This window comes from Acanthochromis polyacanthus, chromosome 17, assembly GCF_021347895.1.
Source record: "Acanthochromis polyacanthus isolate Apoly-LR-REF ecotype Palm Island chromosome 17, KAUST_Apoly_ChrSc, whole genome shotgun sequence".
Taxonomy (NCBI): Eukaryota; Metazoa; Chordata; class Actinopteri; family Pomacentridae; genus Acanthochromis; species Acanthochromis polyacanthus.
In genome coordinates, this window is record NC_067129.1 from 9,383,757 (window position 1) to 9,397,145 (window position 13,389).

Sequence of the window (13,389 nt, forward strand, 5' to 3'; positions counted from 1 at the left end):
TAAATAAGAATTTACTTTGCCCCATCAGTCATACTCAATCAACCATAGTGACAAAGCAGAAATATGTTTTTAGACATTCTTACCAAATAGTTAAAAATCAAAAACTAAAATCTTTAATTTCCAAATGTGTCTCCAGATTGTGGTTGGAGGCTTTAATCATCCTTCAGTGTGTCTGGAACCAGATAGGAGTCCACTTGTGGTAAACCGAACTGATTAGATGAACATTGAACTAAAAATATAAACGCAGCACGCAATCTCGGTAACAATCTCTTTATGTCCTGCTTGACGCGCCAAAACACCAGCAGAGCATTCTGGGATTTTTTTGCAATAGCGGTTCATGCGCTACATGATACCGGCGGGCCAGCTCTAGTGTTTAATTGGTATTGCCTCGCGGGCCAAATATAACTACATTGCGGACCAAATTTGGAAACCATGATCGAGAGGGTCGTAGCCATAGACTACAGTCGCCCCGGAGCGTTGTTTTGTTGACACTAGCGACGGAACGAACATGTGCCCGCCGAGAGAAGCAGCTTAAAGTTTGTGAGGGTGAATTTGTTGGGCAGCAGCGGGTGAAACGGGTCAATACGGACTGCGAGCTGCTGCCGAGCCGCTTCCATCAAACAGTCCGTCCGCTTCGAGGACTTCTCCGGCATCTGGAGGGACAAGAGCTTCTCACACATCGTCTGGTAGGTTCACACTTTCTACATTTTCACCCACAGCTTCGTGAACTCTCTTCAACCAGTTCACGGTTTGGTGTCTTTCTTTGTGTGGGAGCTGAGGTCAGTTCAATCAGAACTGAAGACTTTGAGCACACGGTCCTTACCTTACCAACAAAAATGTCGTGCATTTTTTTGTCTATTTGAACTTAAACATTATCATCAGAGTGTTTTATAGTGTTTATAAGAAGCAGTCAGCGGTGGATAGTAATTATATTTACTCCCTTACATTTCCTTGAGTAACTTTTTGGAAAAAATGTACTTTTGAGAGTAGTTTTACTCCGCCATACTTTTTACTTGAGTAGATTTGTGAAGAAGAAGCGCTACTCTTACTCCGTTACACGAGGCTACACTCGACTCCTTACTTTTTTTTATTTACCACCACATTAAACATGCTTTTTTTTTTTGCCAGAGAGATGCCCTCAGTGGCTGTACCACATGACTGTGTTCAACCAATCAGACGAAGCAACAGTCATCACGTGACTCCGCCCTGTTATCTTGCTTCGCAGTCCGACAGCATTAGCATAGATAGCATGGATATCTTCGGCTTTTGTCTTCTGTTTCCTGACACGGTCGAAGTGAAGCGTGACGTCAGTCTTGGTAGGTCCATATGGGCAGGTCCGCATGATGGCTGGGGTTAGGTTGCTTCAAAAGCTTTATGTTGTATTTCTTAAGATAAGATAGTCCTTTATTACTCCCCAGGTCATAGGAAATTTCCAGTGTTACAGCAGCAAAAATCTTTCAGGGCAGCACTAACCATATGTACAGTAAAGATAACGATTATAATAACCACAATAATATGTACAAGAATGAAAAATGAATAAATATAGTATAAGTAACATCAGCATAAAGTGGCTTGTGGAATAAATCTAACTGTAAAAGCGCAGAAAATGCCAGCAGAGCAAAGGAATTGTTGTGCAGATTTTAACATGATTTTAAATGATATAAATCTTTTGCCTTGTGCCTTAACTTGTCAGTTTTTAAAGAAGTTATTTACTTTTGCTATTTTTTTTATTTTATTATTTGGAAATGCCAGAATTTGCGCCTTATTTTACATTTTTGTCTGTCTGATCATATTTCTAAAAAATAAATTGGACATTGCAATCAGGTACTCAGTACTTGAGTAGTGTTTTCACCAAATACCTTTTTACTGTTACTTGAGAAATTTTTTTTGGATGACTTCTTTTTACTTCTTACTTGAGTGATATTTTAAATCAACGTTACTCTTACTTGAGCACAATTTTTGGCGACTCTACCCACCTCTGGAAGCAGTTGATGCGTCTCCTGCTGCTCTGACAATTGAACTAGAAAATAGATTAGTGTGAGCGGGTATGTTGATCTGGAAGGGAGAGTTTGGAGTGTCATGACGGTTGGTAGATCACCATGGTAACAGATGGTGCACAGCTAGATCACTGGGAGCTGTATGTTAGTTATCCCAGTGAATGAAGCCGTGCAGTTACCGTGTCACACACTGTCCGAACCTGGGAACCTACATGCATTCAGAGAAACCATCAGTATGTTTTAATCCTTGTCCCTGATTTGCTTCCCAGACTGTTTACACTGCTGGCACTGCAGTTGATGGAACACAGATTAGAAAATGGATTATTCGGTTGGTATTTATCTCGGAGTATATTTAGTCAGTAACACTAATTCCACTTTTATTTGTCCCAAGAAAGATAAGAGATTTCCACGTCTCCTTCGATTGCACTTCTTCAATATCACGTGTACATAAATGAAGTTTAAAGTTTCAGAGCTCTGATGTACAGCAGTCATTTTAGAAATAAGTGGCTTTATTGAGGGTCACTGAGCAGGAAAATACATACAATAACTTCCAGCATTACCAGTTTTCTAGCAGCATTCCTGTCTTGAGTCATCTGCAGTAGAATTTTTTATTCTCTTAATTCTCCTTTTCCATGTCTGTTTTCTGTGCAAGTTGATTTGTATGAGTTTTAGATGAATTGAAAAGTGCTAAAAGTCAACTATTGAGTTGAAATCTGTCCTCCGTATTGGCTAATGAACATATAGGATAGTGGTGCAACGGTTCGTTGTTGATCCGTGATCCGTACGGATCGCTCTCCACGGTTCGGAACATACGTGGTCCGCGGGTTGGTTGATGAAAATAAAGTTATACGTGGTCATGTAGAGAGCGCATGTTTGATCCACACTGGTTGAGTGCTGCGGTAGTCATGGGTAGCGGAGGAGCAGAGGAACTTGAAAAACCTTCTGCGTCATTTAAGTCGCCTGTATGGGAGCATTGGCGTCCCTGTAAAATACAGTGATGATGGAAGGAAGGTGGTGGACAAAACTATAACGGCGTGTAGGCTAGAGTTGCTCGTGATTCATCGCCAGATCGATGAATCACGATGGTTCACGTGACAATTAAGCATCGATTAATTAAGCCTCGATGCTTTGCCGCAGAAAACGGGAAAAAAATAGTAAGCGGAACCAAAGATATGCGACGCGCACGCCGGCCGGACAGTTTAGCGAGTGGGACCAACGGGAAAAAACAACCGCGAGCGGCATTTTTCAAATGGCTACTCCGACGCAGCTAACCATAGATATATCTATGCAGCTAACTGCTCCAAATGTTGAAATCGTGTCGCCCATAGACATAATAAAGAGTAGACGCCGCATCGACCGCTACTGCCTATTGGGTCTGACGAGCGGTGGCTCCGCCATCTTGGTCCGGTCACCCGCTCCACTCAGCGCTGTTTGACAGCGCATTTAATCCATCTTAAATCTGAATATTAAACTGTTTTTTATTTTTATTTTTTTGCTGCAAACGTCATACATGTACAGGGATGAGAATTTTCCGCGGAATTCCGCGGATTTTATCATTGCCAGGGTCATTCTTGTGAATCGTCTAAATTCGAGGAGAAAAATTTTTTTGGGGGGTGAGGTATGTTTATGGTCGGCGAGTCGAACGGCTGCTAATATCCACCGCGCTGAATGCTAGCTACCACTCAGTGAGAACAGTCATGTACAGTCCTGTAATCGAATCACCATGAAGTCCAGGGATGGGAATTTTCCGCGGATCCGCTGATTTCCGCCGATTTCATTTCAAGTCTGAACACTTTATTGTCGCTGATACTCCCGCGAGATGGTAACGACGTTAACGATAGCTTGTTAACGACGATTGTAAACGGCCCAGCGATTGGAAGTCGCTGCGCCGCCGCCGCACACATATTCCCCCCCCCCGGTCAACAACTTTCCGCTGGAATCAGAACTTGCTGATCCCATCCCTGCATGTAGCTATGATACAGGACAAATGGTTCGGCGTATTTTAATATTCATAGCGGGATTAACAGAATATTCTGATATTAAGCTCGACTGCAGACAGGTATTTTGCAAACACTGTAAACACACACACTAATATATGTTAGAGAAGCAGATAATGGCAGTAAAGTCAATTATTTTAATAATTTGAACAGACAATATATGATTACGCTTTATATATATATATATATATATATATATATATATATATATATATATATATATATATATATAAACAAAATACTGACTAATGAACAAATTTCTATATAAAACAATAGCCTAGATAGAAGTTATATATCAGAGAAAATAAATATATATAAATCATAGATGGGGTATCAACATCATTCACACATATATATATAATAGGTAAAAGTTATATATCAGAGAAAATCATACTACATATATAAATCATGTATGGAGTATCAAAATAATCAATATATCAAATGTTTTCTGATATAGTGATTATTTTGATAGCTGCTTATTTTTGGTTTTTATTTACACAATCAAAACATTAGTCTGAATGTTTAGTGTCTTTGAAAGTCATTATTATGACGAGTCAAATGTTTCATAAATCTTGACATTTATTTCACTAGTGAAGGTTTACATTAATTCTGAGTTAATTGATAGGCTATTTATTTACAAATGTAGCATCCGGTGAAGACAAAATCAATCTTAGATGGAAAAAAGCACAAAAAAAGCGCAATAATCGAAAAATCTGGGCAGCAATAATCGAATCAATTCAACAAATTTTATAATCGGCAGAATCGAGGCTCCTATAATCGAAATCGAATCGTGAAATACCCTTGATGGAGCAACTCTAGTGTAGGCGCTGTGGCACGAGAAAGCCGTATGAGAGTGGAAATACATTGAGCATGGCCACCCATATGAAGCGACATCACCCGGATGTGTCAGTGACAGAAGCCAAGACGAAGGCTGCTCAACAACCGCTTATCACCGCGGCATTTAAACGGCCTCTTGCTGCAGAATCTGACCGGGCTAAAGCTATTACAAAAGCTATTGGGGTGTTTGTAGCTGCAGACATGAAACAATATTCCGTGGTGCAAAACATGAGGTTTAAACATGTTGAACCTCCTTGAGCCACGTTAGGAGATCCCATCGTGCACCCACTTCAGTGAGAAGATCGTCTTTTTTTTTTTTTTTTTTTTTTTTTTTTTTTGCTGATCCGAAAATTGATCCGATCCGTGACTCAAAACCGTGATACGTTTCAAACCGTGAGTTTTTTTTATCCGTTGCACCCCTCATATAGGACACTCTGACACTTGCGTATAGAGTGGTATCCTAATTAAGATCTGTTTGATGTTACAGGTGATTGGCAGAAGGAGGATAGTCTGACGGAGGAGCAGAGGAACGTTGTCAGCCATTTGGTCTGAGCTCAACAACAGAGGAAAAATGGATTCTTCACAAAAAGTGAGAAGCATATCTCTGTAATATCATCCTCATCAATTTATTATTTGGAATGTCTAAAGTTGGTCCAGTTGGATAGATGATCCAACCAAAGCCAGGTAACGTTGGCTGGAGAGATGACGCTCTGCAGACGCAGGTCAACTGAGGATGAAATGGTGGACAGCTAGGAAGCTGTTTATTTTATAAGGCCAAACTGACTGCTAGTAAAACATTCTGCAAATGTGTTGCACGATGACGTAGATAAGTAACGCACGAAAAGTCTTGTTTTTCAAGCCAGGTGTTGAGGAAGGAAAGGATGAGTGTTTTTTTTGTTAGAGAATAATACTTTTGAGCCTTGTAAGTTTGCAGGCCTTTTTCCTTCTCAAGAAATTCAGACAGTTGAAGCCAAAAGTTTACTTACAGTGTATAAAATGATACATAACTTGTTTTTTTGGGGATTTTTTTTCAGCAATGTCTGACATTAAATCAAATGGCATTTCTCCTGTTTTAAGTAATTTAGAATTGCCAACATGATTTCTATTTGCTAAATGCCATAACAGGTAAAGAGAATAATGCGATCCTTCTAAAAATCAACCGCTGCAGATTTATCGGAAATTATCCGTCGGAAACCATCCAAAGAAAAGTTGATTAAACTGTGAGGGTGTCCGAGTCCCATCAATTCCTGCTGTCCGCTACATTTATGTCACAGGATTCGGTATCCCTACATAATGTACGCATGCGAACACACGCCTGTGCTCAGCCCAAGGTAAATTTTTATTAAAAATTTCATCGGTTGGAAATGATACAATGACCAAGCACCCTTGGCGAAGTACTGAGCTCTCTGAGTGGAATTCATGTTTCATAATTGCATTTAAATCACTGCGTCTGTTTGTGTCTTTGCTTGTTGCTACAGAAACGTAAAAACAGCAATGGAGTGAGACATCAGAAATCTGAAGAGGAAAGCAACACTTCCCCAACAACAACAAACAGAAATGAATCACTCAGTTGTGAACAATGCGGCAAGACTTTTATCACAGCAAAAAAGCTAAGATATCACCAGCGTTGTCACACTGTGGACAAACCATTCAGCTGTGATCAGTGTGGGAAGACATTTACTCACAAGTGTATATTAACAAGGCATCAAGTCATTCACAGTGGAGTTAGAGCATTCAGCTGTGATCAGTGTGGGCAAACGTTCACTCGCAAGAGTCATTTAACAAGCCATCAACTCATTCACAGTGAAGTTAGCCCATTCAGCTGTGATCAGTGTGGGAAAACATTTACTAATAAGTATAGTTTAACAGCTCATCAACTCGTTCACAGTGGAGTTAGACCATTCAGCTGTGATCAGTGTGGGAAAACATTTACTCACAAGGGTAGTTTAACAGCTCATCAACTCATTCACAGTGGAGTTAGACCATTCAGCTGTGAACAGTGTGGGCAGACTTTTACTCTCAAGAGTAATTTAACAACCCATCAACTCATTCACAGTGGAGTTAGACCATTCAGCTGTTATCATTGTGGGAAGACATTTACTCAAAAGTATAGTTTAATAAATCATCAGTTCATTCACAGTGGAGTTAGACCATTCAGCTGTCATCAGTGTGGGAAGACATTTACTCAGAAGAATAGTTTAACAAGGCATCAACTCATTCACAGTGGAGTTAGAGCATTCAGCTGTCATCAGTGTGGGAAGACATTTACTCAAAAGGATAGTTTAACAGCTCATCAACTCATTCACAGTGGAGTTAGAGCATTCCGCTGTGATCAGTGTGGGGAGACATTTAGTCGCAAGGCTAGTTTAACAAGCCATCAACTAATTCACAGTGAAGTTAACCCATTCAGCTGTGATCAGTGTGGGAAGACATTTACTCGCAAGAGTGGTTTAACAAGCCATCAACTCGTTCACAGTGGAGTTAGAGCATTCAGCTGTCATCAGTGTGGGAAGACATTTTCTCACAAGGGTAGTTTAACAAGCCATCAACTCATTCACAGTGGAGTTAGACCATTCAGCTGTGATCAGTGTGGGAAGACATTTACTCACAAGAGGAGATTAACAAGCCATCAACTCATTCACATTGGAGTTAGACCATTCAGCTGTGATCAGTGTGGGAAGACATTTTCTCACAAGAGTGACTTAACAAGACATCAACTAATTCACAGTGGGGTTAGAGCATTCAGCTGTGATCAGTGTGGGAAGACATTTACTCTCAAGATTAATTTAAAAAGCCATCAACTAATTCACAGTGGAGTTAAACCATTCAGCTGTGATCAGTGTGGGAAAACATTTACTCACAAGAGTAGTTTAACAAGCCATCAGCTCGTTCACAGTGGAGTTAGACCATTCAGCTGTGATCAGTGTGGGAAGACATTTACTTACAAGAGTAGTTTAACAAGCCATCAACTCGTTCACAGTGGAGTTAGACCATTCATCTGTGATCAGTGTGGGAAAACATTTACTCTCAAGAGTCAATTAACAACCCATCAACTAATTCACAGTGGCGTTAGACCATTCAGCTGTGATCAGTGTGGGAAAACATTTACTCTCAAGAGTCAATTAACAACCCATCAACTCATTCACAGTGGAGTTAGACCATTCAGCTGTGATCAGTGTGGGAAGACATTTACTCACAAGAGTGGTTTAACAACCCATCAGCTAATTCACAGTGGAGTTAGACCATTCAACTGTCATCAGTGTGGGAAGACATTTACTCACAAGAGTGGTTTAACAAGCCATCAACTCGTTCATAGTGGAGTTAGACCATCCAACTGTGATCAGTGTGTGAAAACCGTTGCTCGACATGAAGAGTTATTGATCCATCAATGCCCCCATTCTGGTAGACAGCTGTACCACTGTGACCACTGTGAAAAAACCTTCAAGCGCAAAGCAAGCCTAAAGTGTCACCAACGCATCCACACTGGACATGATGTGTGCATATGTGACCACTGTGGCAAACTATTTGCAAATTTCTCACAGTTAAAAGCTCATGCAGTTACTCACACCAGGGTTAAACCGTACCGCCGTGACCAGAAGGGGAAAGGCTTCAACAACACTGGAGTCGCTCACCAATATGACCACGCTGGGGACAGACCCTACAGATGTGATGAGTGTATTAAGACTTTTAGAACTTTGGGTTCCCTAAAACAACACCAGCAGATCCACACCAGAAAGAAAACATTCAAGCAGGGTCACAGTAAGGTACGTAAAGTTGTCTCAGCAACAGTGTACACACTATTCTGCATTGGATATTTTGGATATTGTGATATTTAGTGTGATGCTGTTTTTTTCACTCAAATTTTTATTTATTTTATATATTTACACAAACGTAGAAAAACAGATAAACAACAATTGAACAATGCCTGGTTGGTAACAGATCATCTACATCATCTTTCAGTCCTGAAAATCGTAGTTTTCCCCTGGTTCTCCTCCAACATTGGCATTTCGAATCCTGTATTCTGTCCACTTAGTCCATTTTCTGTCCATCTGCGCTTCCTGTAGTCTCAGTTTGTGAGTTAGTTTCTCCATTATGTAGATTTCCTGAGTTATTTTCAACCATTGGTCTTTTGTTGGTGGTTCTGTTTTCCCCCAGTTTCTCGTTATGGCTTTTTTTACATGCCACGAGCAGTATTTTGATTAAATATCTGTCATTTCCCAAAGGGACCTTATAACCCATTGTTTGTTGTAGTTCTTCACATACGCTTTCCCAAAACACAGTTATTTTTGGACATTTCCAAAAAACATGTAAGTGATCTGCATCAAGCTCTCCACATTCTCGCCAACATTTCAGATGTTGGTTTAACTGTTTATTTTTAATCTTTGGTGTAAGGAAGAAGCGTGCCAAATTTTTCCAGGAGAATTCCCTCCATGTCCATGAACTGGTGGATGTGTGGTGAATCTTCCACATATTGAGCCAATCATCATCTGTAGTTTCCATGTCAAGTTCCTTCTCCCAGTTATGTTTTATATAGTTAGTTGTATGTTTATCTTGTAGATTTAGTGCTATATATTGCTGAAATTATTCTCATATTACTTTCCCTGTAAGCTTTGATTATAGTTTATATCACACCGTTCACTTTTCTGGAGGGATCTACCTGGACTTCTTTTCTGTAGTAATCTCTTAACTGAAGATGTCTGTAGAAGTCATGTGTCGCCAGATCAAACTTTCCTTTCAAGTTTTGGAAACTCTCCAGCTGCCCTTCATTTTCTAAAACACATCAAGCTGTCATCCCTTTTGTTGCCTATTGTTTAAGTTATTTGTATTGGCCTGGTTTAAAGTTGCTATCATAAGCAATCCATTTTAATATTTTGGATTCATTGAGACATTTTTTGGACTTTAATATTCTAAACCATAAGTCTAGTGTATAACCTGTTATTGATCCATATTTTTCCTGAATTTTCTGTACATTTCCTTATCTCCAATTATGTTTTGAATTGGTTGTTGGTTTATTTCTTTCTCAATATCTTTCCACTTCGCCTCGTAGTCTGGTTTGCACCAACAATAAAGGGGTCTCAGTTGAGCTTAAAAAGATTAAAAGTATTCTTTTAATCTTGTCAGAGCCATTCCACCTCTCTCTTTGGGCAGTCGGAGGGTTTCATATCTTATTTTGGGTCTTTTGCCACCCCAAATAAATCTAGAAATGATTTTGTCCCATATTATGAATTGACTTTGAGGAACATCCACAGGTAGTGATTGAAACAGCTACAAACATCTGGGCAACATATTCATTTTTATTATCTCAATTCTTGAGTTGAAGTCTAGTGGTAAAGTGGACCATCTTTCTATGTCTTTTCGTATATCCTGATTTAGTGTTTCATAATTTTCCTCATAAAGTTTTGATGGGTCTTGAGTGATTGTCACACCCAAATATTTAATAGATTTAAGGTTCCAATTAAATTTGTAAGTTTCCCGGATTGCCGTTGTTGGTGAATAGTTAATTGTGAGGATCTGTGTCTCAGAGATATTAATTTTGTATCCTGATAAATGGTGATATGTTTCCAGAAGCTTCATGAGTGCTGGTAGTGCTATGTTTGGTTGTCCGAGGAAGGCTATTACATCATCGGCAAACAGTCCAATTTTGTGTTCTACATCCTTTATTGTGACCCCCTTTATGTCTTTGTTTTGACGAACTGCCTGCGCCAAATGTTCAATAAAACTAGCAAAGAGGGCTAGTGATAAGCAGCATCCCTGTCTTGTAGATCTTTGCAACCTAATTTTAGTGTGATGCTGTTTTGAACAACTGTGGCCAGTATTGACACAGAAATCTGGTCCAGGTTATTCTGGGGATGTAGGCACAAACTTGTTCTCACCACATAATGTTGACAAGACATCACATCAATGTTAAATATTCTACTGGGATGTTGGATATTTAATGAATATAAAACCGGCTTAACTCATCAGTTATTTGCTGGTCTTGTAGCAGTGAGCCTCATATAAGTCTCTGTCACAGTGCTCCTTTATTAGCTAAGGTTCCACAATGCTCTGAGCTTTCCAACACAGAACAGTCTTGAGGGTCTGGCAAGAAGCTCCACCCTGTGGTGCAACTCGGTACTGCAGCTCATCTACAATAGCTGATGTGTGTATTATGGAGGGATATGGTATCAGCAGATGCTAAGTATTAAATGACTCACCTTGGATCGTGAGCCAAAAGTGCTTTATTGAGGCGTCCCTAATTTAAACCCCTGCAGCCATTTTCTCTCTAAATGATTGTTGATCTTTCTGGAAGCTCAGACAACTAAATGTTAAATTTACAACAGGTTAAAGTGTCTTCAGATGTCAGTAGTGGTGCTCTGTATTTCAGGCAAGGCATCAGTTCTTCAGTACTGCAGGAAACCTTGACTTACACTGTTTTTGTGTTTTGTTTTTCCAAGCAGAGCGACACAGATATGCACAATGGCCACAAAGTGAACGCCTGCCAAGAAGATTGCCTGATGCCGGGTTCAGTACAAGTTCCTGAAGTCGTCCACAAACTTAAAGTCCTTGAGATCAGACTCCACAGAATTCAGGTGTAATCTCTTGTTTAGTGAATGTTGCACTAGACTGATCATGTTTTAATCATCTCTCTATTTCTATTTTCTGATGAGGTTTCCTTAATTTCTACTACAAAGTAAAAATAAAGGATCAGCAAGTACAGTCCTGTAAAGAGTGTTCACCCCACTTAGAAGTTTTTCCCCTGTTATTGGTTTTAATCCAGTAAAGAATGAGTGACCAAGGACGAAAGAAGTGAGAGAGGTCACCAAGACACCTAATACTCCTCTGAAGGAGTTCCAAGCTTCAGCAGCTGAGATGGGAGATACTGTAAATACAAAAAATGTTGTCTGTTTTTTACCACTCAAAGCTTTATGGGAGAGAAAAAGAAAGACTCTGTCAAGAAAAGTTCTTATTATATCTGGACTAGTGTTCAGCAGAAGACATGGAGATTTTGAAGTCAACTGAAGAAGGTTCTTTGGTTTGACTTTCTCTTTATACTTTGGTGCACTGCTGTAGGGAGCAGGCTGAAAATCCTGGTTTGAGCTTCAACACCATGAACTTACTTTTGTTTTTGTTTTTAAAAAAATGAAATTGTAGCTTACATACTGTTAAGTGTTGTCTTTTTCGATTGTTTTAAATGCTCATTCATTAAATTTTCCTTTGGTTGCTTCATTTAAATCCACATCCACTGGTTCTTTAGCGTAAAGTTTTAGCACAGTATATCAAATGGTGTAGCAAAGCACCAACCAAACAACACGACCAATCAACCAGACACATCAAGCAAACAACCAACCAACCAAAACAAGCCAAAAGACCAAGCAGACAGGCCATCCAACCATTCAATCAACTGACCGACCAACCAACAGACCAAACAAACAAGCAAACAACAGATCAAGCAACCAACAAAACAAACAACAGGCTTGACCAACAGACAGCCAGTAATTTGTTAAGTTAATACAAATTTATGATAATCAACTCTGAACCCTTAAGATTCATCTTGCATGAAATGTAGTAAAATAGTTAAAGGTCATTCTCTCAACCACCTGCAAGGGCAAAACTGACATATACAGTAATATGCCACACCCAGGGGCTGGTTTTTTTTAATTTTTTTTATCCTAGAACTACTTTTTGCTTATAGTCAATGTACTTTTTCTTCAGTGTAATTTACGTTTTTACTGTTATTTTTACTTCAATAAAAGGATGTAATACTTCCATCACTGTGCGTTGGTGTGTGTTTTCCAAACATAAAGGACTATAAAGACTACAACAAAAACAAACATATTTTTAGTAGTGAAACAAAACTTGAAAATATGTGATATTCTATATTTCAATTTTTATCCATTATTATTACAGTCAGCAACCGAGTAAAACATTAACAATATAAAGTTATGAACACTAACTTTAGCTTCTTTCTCACCGATTTTTCTCGAAATAATAATAAATACACTGTGAGGCCAAAGTGTGACCGTCAGATGGACGTAAAACTACTAATATCCATAGATATCGAGTCTATGCTAATATCCCCGTTTAACAGCTGTAGAAGCGTAAGAGCCAGATAACCCATAATGCATTTTGCGCCGACCAACGGTGAATAGTGCTGTGCGATACTGCAAGATTTGGTATGGATTCGATACCAAGTAAATACAAGGCCAGTGTTGCTGATACCGATACTCCACCCCCAGCACCGGTTATTATCTTTGATAATAAAGTGTGACAGACATTGTCAGTTCGTTGCACCACCTGGTCCCAGCTGGTTGCAGGTGAAACACCCCACAAAGTGAAGATTTGCTTATCGACAGACATTTACCAATGTTCCCTGAACGCCTCACAGCGCAACTGTGGTAGATGCTGCTCAGTGGCTCAGTGAACAGATAGAGATAAAGTGTCCTCATTGCAGATTAGTCCAAGATGAAAGCGACTGATATCCACGTGTTTTTTCTATGAGCAGCGAAAACAGCGCACATAAGTGCGATACGTCTTTTAAGAGCAGAGCGCATTTTAAAATTTTTCAATTTTTTCAGTTG

At 39.5% G+C, this 13,389-nt stretch overlaps 1 protein-coding gene across 4 annotated transcripts; it reads left to right on the forward strand.

Moving 5' to 3' along the window:
* The first annotated feature begins 322 nt into the window (after positions 1–322).
* Positions 323–12,579, forward strand: LOC110960772 (zinc finger protein 665-like). Of its 4 annotated transcripts, XM_022208139.2 has the most exons (5): positions 1,174–1,316; positions 5,319–5,420; positions 6,310–8,595; positions 11,266–11,400; positions 11,589–12,579. In XM_022208139.2, exons 2-5 carry the CDS (start codon positions 5,403–5,405, stop codon positions 11,589–11,591), a joined length of 2,442 nt encoding a protein of 813 aa, XP_022063831.1. In that variant the 5' UTR covers positions 1,174–1,316; positions 5,319–5,402; the 3' UTR covers positions 11,592–12,579. The 4 variants fall into 4 exon arrangements, with proteins under 4 accessions (XP_022063829.1, XP_022063831.1, XP_022063828.1 ...); XM_022208137.2 differs by lacking the exon at positions 1,174–1,316 and adding an exon at positions 323–686 and having other exon boundaries at positions 11,266–12,579; XM_022208136.2 differs by having other exon boundaries at positions 11,266–12,579.
* The last annotated feature ends 810 nt before the right edge of the window (positions 12,580–13,389 follow it).

Coding starts and splice junctions, on each gene's coding strand:
- LOC110960772 (XM_022208137.2), top strand. Junction 8,596..11,265: donor TCAAGCAGGGTCACAGTAAG/GTACGTAAAGTT, acceptor TGTTTTTCCAAG/CAGAGCGACACAGATATGCA.